Here is a 14,981-nt window from a genome sequence, read left to right as displayed (position 1 = left end):
TCTCTCTGTAACCTGTGTGACGTGTATTTAGGTGTCTCTGTAACCTGTGTGACGTGTATTTAGGTGTCTCTGTAACCTGTGTGACGTGTATTTAGGTGTCTCTCTGTAACCTGTGTGACGTGTATTTAGGTGTCTCTCTGTAACCTGTGTGACGTGTATTTAGGTGTCTCTCTGTAACCTGTGTGACGTGTATTTAGGTGTCTCTCTGTAACCTGTGTGACGTGTATTTAGGTGTCTCTGTAACCTGTGTGACGTGTATTTAGGTGTCTCTGTAACCTGTGTGACGTGTATTTAGGTGTCTCTCTGTAACCTGTGTGACGTGTATTTATGTGTCTCTCTGTAACCTGTGTGACGTGTATTTAGGTGTCTCTCTGTAACCTGTGTGACGTGTATTTAGGTGTCTCTCTGTAACCTGTGTGACGTGTATTTAGGTGTCTCTCTGTAACCTGTGTGACGTGTATTTAGGTGTCTCTCTGTAACCTGTGTGACGTGTATTTAGGTGTCTCTCTGTAACCTGTGTGACGTGTATTTAGGTGTCTCTCTGTAACCTGTGTGACGTGTATTTAGGTGTCTCTCTGTAACCTGTGTGACGTGTATTTAACCTGGTGTCTCTCTGTAACCTGTGTGACCTGTGTATTTAGGTGTCTCTGTAACCTGTGTGACGTGTATTTAGGTGTCTCTGTAACCTGTGTGACATGTATTTAGGTGTCTCTGTAACCTGTGTGATGTGTATTTAGGTGTCTCTGTAACCTGTGTGACGTGTATTTAGGTGTCTCTGTAACCTGTGTGATGTGTATTTAGGTGTCTCTGTAACCTGTGTGACGTGTATTTAGGTGTCTCTGTAACCTGTGTGACGTGTATTTAGGTGTCTCTGTAACCTGTGTGACGTGTATTTAGGTGTCTCTAACCTGTGTGATGTGTATTTAGGTGTCTCTCTGTAACCTGTGTGACGTGTATTTAGGTGTCTCTCTGTAACCTGTGTGACGTGTATTTAGGTGTCTCTGTAACCTGTGTGACGTGTATTTAGGTATCTCTCTGTAACCTGTGTGACGTGTATTTAGGTGTCTCTCTGTAACCTGTGTGACGTGTATTTAGGTATCTCTCTGTAACCTGTGTGACGTGTATTCAGGTGTCTCTAACCTGTGTGACGTGTATTTAGGTGTCCTATAGAATGGAGTGGGTATCGATGTGAAGTCATTGCCTCGCCTGTTGATTCTCCTGTCTCAAGTGGAAGTAAGTTACTTTAGTCTCTGTACAGTGTGAGTGAAACACATGTTATAACTACAGGCATGATTATAACACAATACATGGTGTAACCTGTCCGTCTCATTGGCCGACGCGTTGCATATACTCTGTTCTCATTGGTGTCCGTGTTGCTCTCTCTGCAGGTTCAGCCTCCATAGTCATCCCAGTGCTGCTGCTGTTGTTACTGGCGCTGCTGGTCGTCGGCGCCATCTTGTGGTACAAGAGGAGAATGCGTGGGTGAGTGGAGTAGATCAGGTGTTTCCAAACTCTTTTACTCAGGCCCCCCTCCCAGCATTGGGGGGGAAAACATTTTTTTGCAGGTTTTAAAGCATGTTTCCTGCAATTCTACACATTTTGTCATGAGGTGCAGAGAAAATATAGCCGTTTTTAAGCAAATGTTCTAGCAATTCTGTACATTTTTTTCCATTTCTAATGTGTATGCTTGTGGTATTTGAGTGACTCAAATATTCCAACTAAATGTTTGGGCTTAAGAAACCTAGCTTAAGAAACGTTAGCTGGGATGGCCTAGTTGAACTGGACATTTCTGACTAGTTCTAAATGACTCTCTGGGGTATGCAATGACTGACATGACAAAAGGATTTTACTAGTACATTCTAACCGAGTCGTTGTCGTCCCCCATTTTTTTTTGTTTGGGGGGGACTACTGAAGTAGACAACCATTGTTTTGGGACTGGGTGGGAGGGCTCCCACTCATTAGGTCAAACTCGAATCTCTTTTCCACCTGTCATCTTTACCTCCCACCATCACGCTCCCTCTTTATCTCTCTCCTCTCGCTCTCTTCTCTCTCTATCGCTCTCAATCTAGGTCTGTATGGCCGGGGAAACGCTCCCGACGTTCTCGGTAACTTAATAGGGTCATCACCTGTCTCGCGCCCCCCCCCAGCTCCTCCCCCTTCTCCCCAATGCCTCATCTAAGCCACCGTCTTGTCTGTCGGTCCTGTGACAGTCCTCCATTTTGCTCGTTTTTCTGTAGTAGAGTCGGTCTGTCTGTCCCTGCCCTCCTCTCTCTTGTTCGGGAACAGGGTTTCCCACCCAGGGACGCAGGGGTGTATTGACAGATAGATTGATTGGTTCTTCCTTACCCATCCATACCTTTCCCTATCTACGTGTGTAAATACATGTGTCTATCAGTGATGCTTCTGTGCCTGCATTGTGGCGGTGGAACATTTGCGTTGTGGAAAATCCAGCATTCACCAGGATAGACTACTAGACGTGTCCAAATGGCTTTTTTTTTAAAAAAAGCTCATTTGTTTTGTCAATTTTACCGTGGTTCTGTGCTGCCTTGACTGTGTGGGAGCCATTTTCCTGTACTGTACATGTAGCTGGTCTCGCATGTTGGATGTCCCTCCTGTCAGTGGCTTGATTCTAGGCTCTCGGTACGTTCAGCCGGTGCTCCTGTGTTGTGGCTACGTCTCCGCCACTGTCCGTGTTGGGAAGAAACAATCTCGCTCTGTGTGTGTCCAAAGTGCCAAGGGCTTCCAGCATCACAGAATGACCAACGGGGCCATGAACGTGGAGATAGGGAACCCAGCCTACAAGATCTACGAAGGGGAGCCAGACGACGATGCTGGGGAACTCCTGGATTCAGACTTTGCTTTAGATCCAGACAAGGTAACACCCACGTTTCCTTATCTTCACACGTGACCCATCTTAAATAGGCAACACTTGTTTTAACATAGTTTGAACACAGCAGCACTTCTTAACTCATCGGGAATGAATTTGGCATTGACACCATTTTAAAAACCTTTTTCTGCACTCCATGATACTCTGCCACTAAGACTACCTGGATTGCAATGAAACCTAATTGAGGACTCTTGTATGCGCTTTGTCCAAAACATTGTTTCTGTGTCCCCCCTCCCTTACAGCCCACCAACTTCACCAACCCTGTGTACGCCACCCTGTACATGGGAGCCCACAACAGCCGCAGCTCATTGGCTAGTACAGACGAGAAGAAAGAGTTGCTGTCACAGGGGGACGATGGGGAGGACGAGGACATGAGTGACCCGCTGGCCTAGGGGTCAGGGGTCAGAGGTCAGGCATGACCGAGCCAAGGCTAGACCACACCCGCAAAGAGACAAACGCTGATCTTATGCCTTTTTACCAATCGAGAAAAGAAACAGAAAAGAAAGCGAGAACACTGTATAAAATGAAGGAGTACTTTTGTATGTGATTGCAGTATTATATTTTGTTCTTTTGACAAAACAAAAACAAAACAAAAAAATTCCTCTGGTCAGAAAAAGGAAGAAGCATTTTATAGACAGATTTCTTCATTCAACTCTCTCGTTTTAAAATGTTGCTCACCTCCATCCTCCTCGCTACTCTTCCCCCCTTCATCCATATAGCCGCTACCTCTGTGCAAAGGTGTAGAGCAAAACAAACAGCAGTGGAACAATTTTAAGTTTTTATTTTTGTATGAATTGTATAGGGGGGAACATTGTTCCATTTCAGAGGATTTCTTGTTGTTTGTGAAAGATGTGGAGAAAAGAGGGGGCCAAGTTCAATACTCAAGTCAGTTCCGAATGCCAATTGATGCCGGTTCGGTCTATGCTGGAGGTGCAGAGTGAGACCATAGCCGATGGTTCAGGAACTGGAACCAGAACTGCACATGTCCACATGACCGAGTCAGTCAGTGTCACACATACTAATGTCTGTTCAGTTGAGTGATTGTCTTTTACCTCCTTGCACAGACTAAAAGTGAAATATATTTACACACGCATATATATATATATATATATAACCCTATTAACAACGTGTCTTGACAATATACCCAGGAATACAAAACATGAAATAACATATAGCAGTCTGTCTGTACTATGTTCTACCACCTTTTCTGTTTTGGTCTTGAATAAATTAATGGCAGATTTTTTTTTTTGCTTAATGAAAAGTCACTGGGTTAATGGAGTGTGTAATGTGTTGGAGGAATATGATTGTATTGGAGCAAACATCCCAGGATGACAGTTCCCGGGAAGTAACTGAGGATGGCTTTAGGTTACGAGAGGTCATGGTTTTTTTTTTTGGGGGGGCTTGATATGACGGGTGATTCATATTGGGGCCCAGAGGGTTCATGGATCAGCTCAGTGACTGTTTATTTCAGTATCAACCGTAACGTTCATCCTGGAAATAGGCAGTTTGGCACCAAGAATGCCTCTGTGAATACCTGCCATTGCTGGGGGGGAAAACAAACATCTACAGTGTAACAACGAGCTGACCATGCTTTTGTCTTTTGTTGGTGATAGTAAACATACTTTCAGGAGAGGCCAGTTGTTTTTATGGTACTTCAGTGGGGATTTATAACAACAATGCTGTGTTTTTGTTTGTTTTGAATGTATGTAATAATTACATTATGCATCTGTAATTTCGGTTTCTGCTCATTGTAAGTGCATTCCTTGGGAGGTTTCGGACTATTAGCTTCCTGATTAGCGTCCCCTGTTGATTTTCCCCCTCTGCCTTGCTGCTAACGCTAGCTAGCCGTCTGTCTGTCGGCTTGTCCGTCTAACCATCTGTCAGCCAGCCAGCCCTGTCTGTCTGCCTGTTTTGTATGTCTGATAGAACTGTCTGCCTGCCTGTCTGTCATTGGTCCAGGCTCAGTCTCAGCCAATCACGCGCTGCTGAACATGCTGCTTCTAACCAGTTGGAGGTGATCAGCCATAACTGCCATACTGTATTACAGATGACACTGCATGCGATTCACAACACACACACACACACACACACCCTATAGCAAACTGTTCTAGCTTAACCATCACTTTTATTAACAGTATGCACTATCATTTGGATTTTAATAACATTTCTGCTCTGTTACATTTTTATTTGAATAATGTAAATTAGGAACAATCTGTTTTAATTTTGACAGAAACACTTCAGCAAAACAAAACCCCACACGTGGATTTGTTGTTGCTCTGTTTCGGTTAGTTATGATTTTATTTCTTTTTGATATCAGAAATTAAATGGATTTTTATAGTAGAAATGCATTGTGGATCTGACTTTCATTTGGTGTGAAAAATGAGTGAGAGACAGCAGAGACTTTCAATTGTGAGTCACATTGTCATTTTGTTTATTAAGGGGGGTCTTTTGGACAACACGCATCAAATGTCAGGCACTATTTCATTTCATCCTTAAGACAGACAAGCACAAGTAAAAGGCGTAAAATTCGTTGATTTACATCAAATGTACATATATGTAGAAATATCTGCTATAGAAGTAGTGTCTCCTACAACATTAAGGCAATGTAAGTAGTGTAAATATGCGCTGTCCCTTTTGTGGAAATGCCATATTGAAACACCGATTTGTAAATCTGAGTGCACAGTCATTGTGCTTAACTCGATGGCTATTAGGGGGGAAATTGTTCGTCATGACAGTTCAGGAACTTGATGCATAAAGAACATGGTTCGAATCATAGCAATGCATTCTTTACCTACCAAACAAATGCATGGCCGTATTGACAGAAACGCCGGATATCTTGGATTAATCGGGGCGGCAGGGTAGCCTAGTGGTTGGACTAGTAACCGAAAGGTTGCAAGTTCAAATCCCCGAGCTGACAAGGTACAAATCTGTCGTTCTACCCCTGAACAGGCAAGTTAACACACTGTTCCTAGGCCGTCATTGAAAATAAGAATTTGTTCTTAACTGACTTGCCTAGTTAAATAAAAAAATCGTACAGACTTTTTAAAAGGGCTCTACTCAACCCGTGTCTCGGAAGTTCAGCGTGATTGAAGTTTAAAGGCAAAGCTCCGGCGTCAGCGCCGACTGCATTCACTGTAAAACGCTGCATATTGTCGGCTCAGTCGGGAAATGACCTTTAACATTTCTATGTAAACGCTCCAGCGATCCAGTTTTTTGAATAGAGCCCTAAATGTCAACTGCACCATAAAGCGGATTGGAATAAATCCCGGCCTAAAGTGGTAAGACTGAAGTGGTGATTGGACTGTAGGTCATAAAGTTACAAGTAATAGAAAGTAAATACATGGAATGTTTTTACCCCTCAAATGTTTTCAGACACTGGCCTAAACGAATTTAGAGAACAGTGCTGAGAAGCAACCTTTAAATACTGTATAGTGATTAAAGCTGGAATTCTGATTCCAAACCATTGCATATGATTATTATTTTTTTTTATTTTTTGAAGGTAATGTTATCAAACAAATGCAATAAAAAAAACAAATATTTAACAACTAAAGATACAAATTATAGCTGAGTTACAGAAATAATACTGTCTAAACAAAAAAGGCACTTAATTCGTTCTCAAAATAATAAGACCGAGTAGAGGAAGTTTGGTTTGGCTAGCTTGTACAGAAACCTCTCCAAAGACTCGGAACAATAATCTTCAATCTATGGACAGAGACGTTCTGCGATGGCAAAACCCTGGGCCATATTCATTAGGGCTCACAACCTAAAGCGTTTTGCCACGAAAAATAAGCATTTCTTATTGGTCAGGTCCAGCTCCTCCCTCCCTGTTTCAGTCTGTTTTCTTTCGTTTCGGGCCTTATGAAAACAACCCTGTTCTCTTTGAAATGGAAATCCCAGCAGTAGAGTCAACATATGCTGTCATTTTATACAACCGACCGACTGTCTCCCATCCTCAACTTGCGTGGAGGAAATCCACATTCATGGAAATGAGATCCACGTTGGCAGGCACTTGGCAGAAGGCACTTGTGGTTCCATGTCCACATTATGCAGTTGCAGTGTCCTTCCTGCTTTTGTGAGGCGAGCCCCCCCCCTTTAAGGGCTCAACTCCTGTTCTTAATGCCAACACTGGCAATCGCTGTAGTCCTCTATTTTCTGTGTGTGTGCCTTCCTGCACGCGGTGTGTGTTTGCAGTGGGAGAGGGGTACACTAACCCACCTGATGTCTGTGCTTATACCTGCTTGTTGAGAGATCGTGTCCATATAAGATCTCCATAAATAAATAAATACCCCCTTAAAACTTGGGCCATTGGTTCAGTCCTGTCCGCCTTTCAGTCTCTGATCTGCAGGGAGATGCAGCCTCGGGTGGGTGAGACCACCGGGACACAGGTAGGGAAGGGGGGTGGGGGGTTATAAAGCGAATGGGGGATAAATGAGGAGGAACGAGTGGTTTGTTTAGGGTCTCTTCCAGCCGCTCCGGATCAGCGCGTCATGCCGCAGGAAAGGCTGGCTGCGGAGATCTGTGAGTGGGTGAGGGAGGGGGAGAGAGGGGTCACAGGTTAACTGGGAAGTCAAACTGCTCCAGTGGCATCATGCTCATGTTTGAGGTTGTTGATGAAGGAACTTCTATTTGCAGTGCTTATCCTAACAGTATATTTCTGCAAATAGAGTGGCAATTATGTTTCACATTTTCCAATTTTACTTATATGTTGTCAAATGGGTAGCCAATTGAACGTGGATAACTGTTAACCAATAACAGAATGATGCCTTCCCATAGCCTTGCATTGTCAACTTAAAACTGACAGAGAAATATGGATTTTTCAATCCAAGGCTATGGGGAGGGGGGTATAGTTATTCAAATAAATCTCAACAACTTGACTAGGGAACAAAATAATAAACCGTTAAAATAATATCACAGTTGTGGCAGTCAACGAGCTCTGTGAGATACTATGCTGAAGACACAAAATATTGATCTGCTATGTCATGATTATGACAGTGTTATGTAAATAGTATTAATAGTATTACCTATTTTTCTGAGTATGTATGTATGCATGTCCTTTTGTCAGAATATGATGGCGTTTGTGTGGATGTGCAGGGGGCTCAACAGAGCTCGTTGACCATCGAGCTGCTCAGCACACCGCAAGTCACAGTTAACAGGGCAAAACAGGACGTTGAGACATGACATCAACAGGTGACAGACTGGTGAGTGGTGGATGGACAGAACACTGGACACAGCATGCAAGAAAGAGGTGAGTGAGGTGGGGATGGAGGGACCTGAGTAGAATGGTGGATGAAATAGTCTTATCTTGAGAGGTACACTGTTTGACTTGCCTAGTTAAATAAAGGTTCAATTAAAATGCATGAATAAAAATGGAAATGAGACCGGATACGTGCGCTTCTGCTGGCTCTTTGGGGAAAGGGAGTTGGTCTGTTTGAAATGCTGAGGGGGTTGTAAACCGCTATATAAATCTCGAAGCGATGTAGGCTCAGCTGCATGTTTCTTACTGTTGTACAGTAAAGCATATCTGACTGTTGTAAAGCATAGCATACCTTACTGCTGTGCAGTACAGTAAAGCATATCTGACTGTTGTAAAGCATAGCATACCTTAATGCTGTGCAGTACAGTAAAGCAGATCTAGCTGTTATAATGAATCTGAAGCGCTGGATTGGCTAAAGCAGCTGACATGACTAGCAGCACCATATACTGTGTAGCTAGCAGCACACAGAGTAGCCACAGTACAAGCAGGGCCAAAGCAGACAGGCCAGGCTTCAGGCTACCTTCCTTACCCTGCAGCGTTTAGGAGTGGCATATACTGTTATTTATCTTCTGTTCAGCTGTTCAGAGGGGTAGAATGAAGGAAAAAGAGTGATGGTTGAGGAAAGGTTGTTACCAGGTTAGAGAGAAACCAAACCAACCACATTAGTTAGTTTCATGGAACAACAAGGCACTGTTTGGTTAACAAGATTGGTTTTATAGCCAAACTTCTTAATACTGTATTTTTTTATTTAAATAAATACATCTCAAAAAGTTTAAAACCTGAAAAAACTGATATCTTATACATAATGTAGCTTTTCATACTCATGCTATTATGCTACAGTAAATGCAACTTGATTATATGATTATATTTCATACTACTTATTATGCTGAACAAAAATATAAACGCAACATGTAAAGTGTTGGTCCCATGTTTCATGAGCTGAAATAATCATGAACAGAGTTCCCTATGGGGGTGGGGTTATGGTATGGGCAGGCATAAGTTACAGACAATTGCATTTTATCAATGACAATTTGAATGCACAGAGATACCGTGACGAGATCCTGATGCCCATTGTCGTGCCATTCATCTGTCGCCATCACCTCAGATGGCCCCATGCACGGCCCCATGTCGCAAGGATCTGGACACAATTCCTGGAAGCTGAAAATGTCCCAGTTCTTCCATGGCCTGCATAATCACCAGACATGTCACCCATTGAGCATGTTTGGGATGCTCTGGATCGATATGTACGTCAGAGTGTTCCAGTTCCCACCAATATCCAGAAACTTCACACAGCCATTGAAGAGGAGTGGGACAACATTCCACAGGCCACAATCAACAGCCTGATCAACTCTGTGTGAAGGAGATGTGTTGCGCTGCATGAGGCAAATGGTGGTCACACCAGATACTGACTGGTTTTCTGATCCACGTCCCTAATTTTTTTTTTTTTAAAGGTACAGTATCTGTGACCCAACTGATACATATCTATATTTCCAGTCATGTGACATCTACAGATTAGGACCTAATTCCTTTATTTCATCTGACTGATTTCCTTAGATGAACTGTAACTCAGAAAAATCGTTGAAATTGTTGCATGTTGCGTTTTATATTTTTGTTCAGTATGAATATCTAAATATCAGGTTCAGTCATTCAGAGGTTTGGCTGTCTGACTTATATCCTGTTAATTCAGGTAGAAGTCCTTTGAGGTAGATAGAAGACACACTTGCCACCAATAAGAGTCAAAGGCCGGGATTCAAGCAAACTGCAGACTGGCCTAAATTAGTAAAGGGGGGGGGTAAGGAGTAATCTTAGGGAGTGACAAGGTGGTCATGCTGCATGCAGAGTGGTCAGGCAAGGGCGGGGGGTTAACGAGGAGAGGACACCTGTTCTGGACAACCTTGGCATTAGGGGGGAGGAACTGTAGGGGCTAGCAGTTGGAGTCGTCACAGAGCTGTGCTTCACAGAAGAACCGTGAGCTTCGTTTAGCAGTACGGGCTGTGAAGGGGACGCTCTTCAGCACTGAGGGGGGAGGAGGGGAGAGAACGTCACACCTGAGACAGAGAGGAACCTGTACTGTTACTGTACTGTTGTACACCCCCCCCTCCCCCCTGTAACTTCTCTGTATATACAGTATACCAGCTCTCTCTGTGCCACACCTCGCTGTATTGGAGTACTAGAGTACCAGACTACACTCCTGTGAGTCTTCCAGCCCTCGAAAGGTCTTTGGGTGCGTCTGAAATGCACCCTATTCCATATGTAGTGCACTACAGGGAATAAAGTGCTATTTGAGATGCGCACTATGTCCAGGATGACAGGGCTATACTGTATGTAGAGTAACGGAGATGACGCAAGTGTTGTAAAGGACCAGTAGTGGGGAGGAAGCATTATTAGCATATTATTAACATTGATCATTTAGATTTCACTGTCGACGCTGATTAATGAGAGTGAAGTTAGAAACTGTCCTGAGTTTGCACCTCCCACGAAACAGGGCATCAGGACACGGTGGCATTTTTTTTTACCTACTGGGACGCGCATAACAGCCAATGGCTTGACTACAGGCCTACTCTACTCTGTAATAACTAGACCGTACTCATCTAGACAACTAGCAGGCTACAATAAAACACAACTACTGGGACGTTCAGAACTGGAATCTGCTGCTGTCTAGCTGCTGGATAGCCTCGAGCAGTGGTGTCTGAACCACGTAACAGAGTGCTCCTCCAGCCGAGCAGTTGAGGACCACAGTGATCTTAGCCTGGCCCCGGCCTCTGCCCCTAGGACTGGGGTTTGGACCAGGAGACCTGGGGCCCGGCTGGGGGCTGCGTGGCTGCCTGCGTGGCTGCATGTCGAGCCCACCTGTGATGATATCCTCGATGGTGCCGTCCTTCCCCTCGTAGACGGGCCGGTGGTCCTTAGCCTGGCGTTTACGCAGCTCCGAGATCAGCTCCTGTTGCTGCTGCCTCTTCTTCACTACCTGGACCTGGGAGGGAGAGAGGAGGAAGGATCAAATCCTGCCGAGGTCCCCCAAATATCTTGAGCTGCCCACGGATCATTTCAATCGTACAAAATGCATGAACTCCATATTGGAAGTGTGAGAAATATATTGAGGAAATATAAAGGCTCTGTTGATAGCAAAATTATCCACAATTTAGTCTACATTCTACATCTAGACTCTCTAGAGTCATTGTACAATAAGCTCAATTTTACTACTGTTGGTTGAGTCCAGTGACTATTATAATCTTCCTGTTTTTTTGGGCCTTGTCTGTCAGTCAGGGCTAGGGAGGCTTCTAGTACTGTACCTTGGGGTCGTGTTGCTTGGCCTCCTGAGCCAGTAATTTCTCTCTCATGGCTTCCTCCTGCTTTTTCCTCTGCTCATTGTCCACCACTGCATCCTGTAGGGAGGAGAACACAAAATGGACGCCACTCAGAGAAATGAGTCTTCAGTTCAATACAAATCAAGACACGGAAATACATCTAGTTTACAATAGAAGAAATGGTTTTGGGTGTTGAGTAAACAGAGACAACACACTTTCATGTAGCTAAACAGTCAGCAACATACATTTTTCTGTGTGTCTCCCTCTCTCTCTCTGATCCCCTCTCTGTTTCTCTCTCTCTCACACACACAGATACGCATGCAAGCGCGCAGATCCATACATTCTTGTAGAGAACAATCTCAGGAAGGTGTCTGTGTGGCAGGGCTGTCCAGCAGGCGGAGGCAGGGCCGTCTGTCCTTCCGGGGGGTGGAGGCAGGGGGAAGCAGAGGCAGGGCGGGGCCCTCGGTCCGGGGGTCAGAGTGGGGAGGCAGGGGGAGAAAGGGGAAAGCAGGGGGGGAAGGAAGCGGGAGACCGGACCCAGTCTAAACACCACAGCTGCGGCTCTGAAGGCAGACCCAGCTGGCCCATCCTGTTATTAGACCTGTGACTCCAGTCCACACCCTGTCCTGTGGCACACAGACGGCTCTGCTCTGCTCTGCTCTTAGAGGCAGCAGGGCAACACCCAGACCCAGACTAACCAAAGGTTAGGCTAACTCCCATAGGACAGAGGGCAATCTCCACCTAAAAACAATCCTGTGTGGCTTAGTTGGTAAGAGTGTGATCCCCTACAGGGATCCCATATGCATAACAAATATATGCATTATATATTATATATTATATACATGTACGTGTTAGAACTGTGCTGCTTGGTCCTCCCTTACCTTGTAAGCTCTGATGAATCGCACAAACACAGGGAAGAACACGGACGGAGGAGTCGTCTTGGAGCTCTCCCCAAAATAGTTCACCACATTGTTGAAGGCTTCCTAGAAAATGACCGGGGGAGACAGAAGTGTAAAAGGCAGGAACACAACATTTGTCAACATCGCCAACCTTTACAAAGCCTTTTGTTTGAGGTCAAGTGTTGTCCTGCATTGTTGTATCTTGGGCTTTTTGGCTTTTGTTGTGCTGCTTCTAGGGAGAGGTGTTACACTAAGTTGTGTCGTGTTGGGTTTTGACCCGTTTGTAGTTTTTGCAAAGCTATTTTCCCTGAAGAAAAATGCTGTGCTTGCTTTAGCGGTTTTATGGTAGTGGAAGACGTTTAGAAGTTTACCAGTATTGAACCATTGTGTTTGCAGTTTTGATAGGATGTGTTAAGTTTACCTCCGCAGTCTTGGCATCCTTCTGCAGTTTGTCAAGCTGAGTGTCGCTAGTCTGGAGGAAGCCCTTGAGAACAGAGTGGTCGTGGAGACTACACTCTCTCCTGATCAGATCCATCCCTTTACCCAGCTCCCGCACGTCCAGCAGCACATTCTCCAGAGACACTAGAGAGAGAGAGAGAGAGAGAGAGAGAGAGAGAGAGAGAGAGAGAGAGAGAGAGAGAGAGAGAGAGAGAGAGAGAGAGAGATACGCACGCAGGCACACAAATATCAAGCCTCCTCATTTCTACTGTGCTTCACATGAACTGTCTTCTTCATACAGTCAGAAGAGGAGTCCCAGTCCTGTCTCGTGAGGTCTATAGCTGTGTACTCACCTGCAGCAGCTTTGTCCACAAAGTGTAGTTCGTTGAAGAAGTTAGCCAGCTCTGGATACTTCTCCTTGACAACCACAGCTATGTAGTGGAGCAGAGTCATCTTCCTGTCTGTAGACTTGGTGTCCAGCAGCTGTGGGAGGAGAGGAATGTATATTAGCCAAGCCTCTTTTATCACTCTTGAAACAAGTGTATAATTGTAGCCTTGTATAGCTAATATGGAGATAAACGGAATGCATGACCAGAATACATATCAACCAAGGCCCTTCTCAATCTGGAGGAGTACATCTTGAAAAAAGTCTAGCCCCTTGTAACTAATATGACGATACAGTCTCTAGAATGTTCTACTTTGTTTCGTACAGTACTCACCAGATCAAGACTTTGTAGCTTGAAGCCATACACAGAGCCTCTCTTGCTGCTGTTCATGTAGTTTCCCAGGGCTAAGATGATCTATGAGCATATAAAAGAAGAATTACAATCTTAGCGCCATAAAACTGTGGCCAGGGTCATGCAAAAAAAAAAAGTTTTCCAAAATAGTTGTTGCACTAAGATCCATTGCCTAAAACTGACATAGATGATTTTAGTGCTAAGAAACTCTTGGGGAAACTCACCACTGGTTGCTAAAACTGAAACAACGCTTGTCATCCAAAGTCAAACTACTTTAATCTCCGATGGTGGAATCCAAGAGCGAGAAGCCTTACCTCTAGCATGCGTTTTAACTTGGGTGAAGACTTGACGGACGCGGACGCTGCGATGATGGCGTTGAGCTGCGGGGTTAGCATGTTGACGTTGTCCGAGAAGTTCCCGACGAACGTAATGATATTCATCCTCTGGGTGAGACGTTCGATCTTGGAGAAGAAGAGCATGAATCGGTCCTCGTCCGTCAGCGCGTCCAGCGGTCGCCGCTCCCGCTCGTACTGACGCATTGTCTTCCCCTCGGCCTCCGTGGGAAGGAACCGCATCAGACACTCCACGAAGTCCACCGGCAGGGCCTTCAGATCAAAGCTATAAGGAGAAACAGATAGTAGAGGTTGCAACACTGAAAAGGTTAGAAACATCAGAAACTCCACCAAGTCCACCGGCAGGGCCTTCAGATCAAAGCTATAAGGAGAAGCAGATAGTAGAGGTTGCAACACTGAAAAGGTTAGAAACATCAGAAACTCCACCAAGTCCACCGGCAGGGCCTTCAGATCAAAGCTATAAGGAGAAGCAGATAGTAGAGGTTGCAACACTGAAAAGGTTAGAAACATCAGAAACTCCACCAAGTCCACCGGCAGGGCCTTCAGATCAAAGCTATAAGGAGAAGCAGATAGTAGAGGTTGCAACACTGAAAAGGTTAGAAACATCAGAAACTCCACCAAGTCCACCGGCAGGGCCTTCAGATCAAAGCTATAAGGAGAAACAGATAGTAGAGGTTGCAACACTGAAAAGGTTAGAAACATCAGAAACTCCACCAAGTCCACCGGCAGGGCCTTCAGATCAAAGCTATAAGGAGAAACAGATAGTAGAGGTTGCAACACTGAAAAGGTTAGAAACATCAGAAACTCCACCAAGTCCACCGGCAGGGCCTTCAGATCAAAGCTATAAGGAGAAGCAGATAGTAGAGGTTGCAACACTGAAAAGGTTAGAAACATCAGAAACTCCACCAAGTCCACCGGCAGTGCTTTTCAGGTCAAACCTGAGTAGGGAGACCTTGCATAAAGCATCAGAAGGGGGAAGACAGGTTAGAAACATCAGCGCTAGAACTGGAAACGATGCAGCATAGAACCACATGGTTGGGCCCCTCGGAGTCTGGTTCCTCTCTAGGTTACTTCCTTCTAGGGAGTTTTTCCCTGGACACTGCTT

At 44.8% G+C, this 14,981-nt stretch overlaps 1 protein-coding gene and 1 pseudogene across 7 annotated transcripts in view; one reads left to right on the top strand and one right to left on the bottom strand.

The window, feature by feature from the left end:
• The window catches only part of LOC112221512, a 144,127-nt pseudogene extending 138,896 nt beyond the window's left edge, over positions 1–5,231 (top strand).
• The window catches only part of LOC112221705 (formin-like 3), a 56,799-nt gene continuing 45,926 nt past the window's right edge, over positions 4,109–14,981 (bottom strand). For 3 of the 7 annotated variants that reach the window (XM_024383955.2, XM_042303681.1, XM_042303680.1), the window contains 9 exons: positions 13,838–14,141; positions 13,506–13,586; positions 13,140–13,269; positions 12,770–12,930; positions 12,331–12,432; positions 11,435–11,527; positions 10,992–11,115; positions 10,036–10,157; positions 4,109–7,403 (listed from right to left, as the gene is read on the bottom strand). In XM_024383955.2, coding sequence (XP_024239723.1) covers positions 10,066–10,157; positions 10,992–11,115; positions 11,435–11,527; positions 12,331–12,432; positions 12,770–12,930; positions 13,140–13,269; positions 13,506–13,586; positions 13,838–14,141 — 1,087 coding nt within the window. In that variant the 3' untranslated portion in view covers positions 4,109–7,403; positions 10,036–10,065. Of the gene's footprint in view, positions 7,404–8,670; positions 8,719–10,021; positions 10,158–10,991; positions 11,116–11,434; positions 11,528–12,330; positions 12,433–12,769; positions 12,931–13,139; positions 13,270–13,505; positions 13,587–13,837; positions 14,142–14,981 lie in introns of those variants that run through there. The other 4 variants (XM_024383956.2, XM_024383957.2, XM_042303678.1 and 1 more) reach the window with 4 other exon arrangements.

Source organism: Oncorhynchus tshawytscha, linkage group LG22 (assembly GCF_018296145.1).
Source record: "Oncorhynchus tshawytscha isolate Ot180627B linkage group LG22, Otsh_v2.0, whole genome shotgun sequence".
Classification (NCBI taxonomy): domain Eukaryota; kingdom Metazoa; phylum Chordata; class Actinopteri; order Salmoniformes; family Salmonidae; genus Oncorhynchus; species Oncorhynchus tshawytscha.
This window is presented reverse-complemented; position numbering and strand designations above follow the sequence as displayed.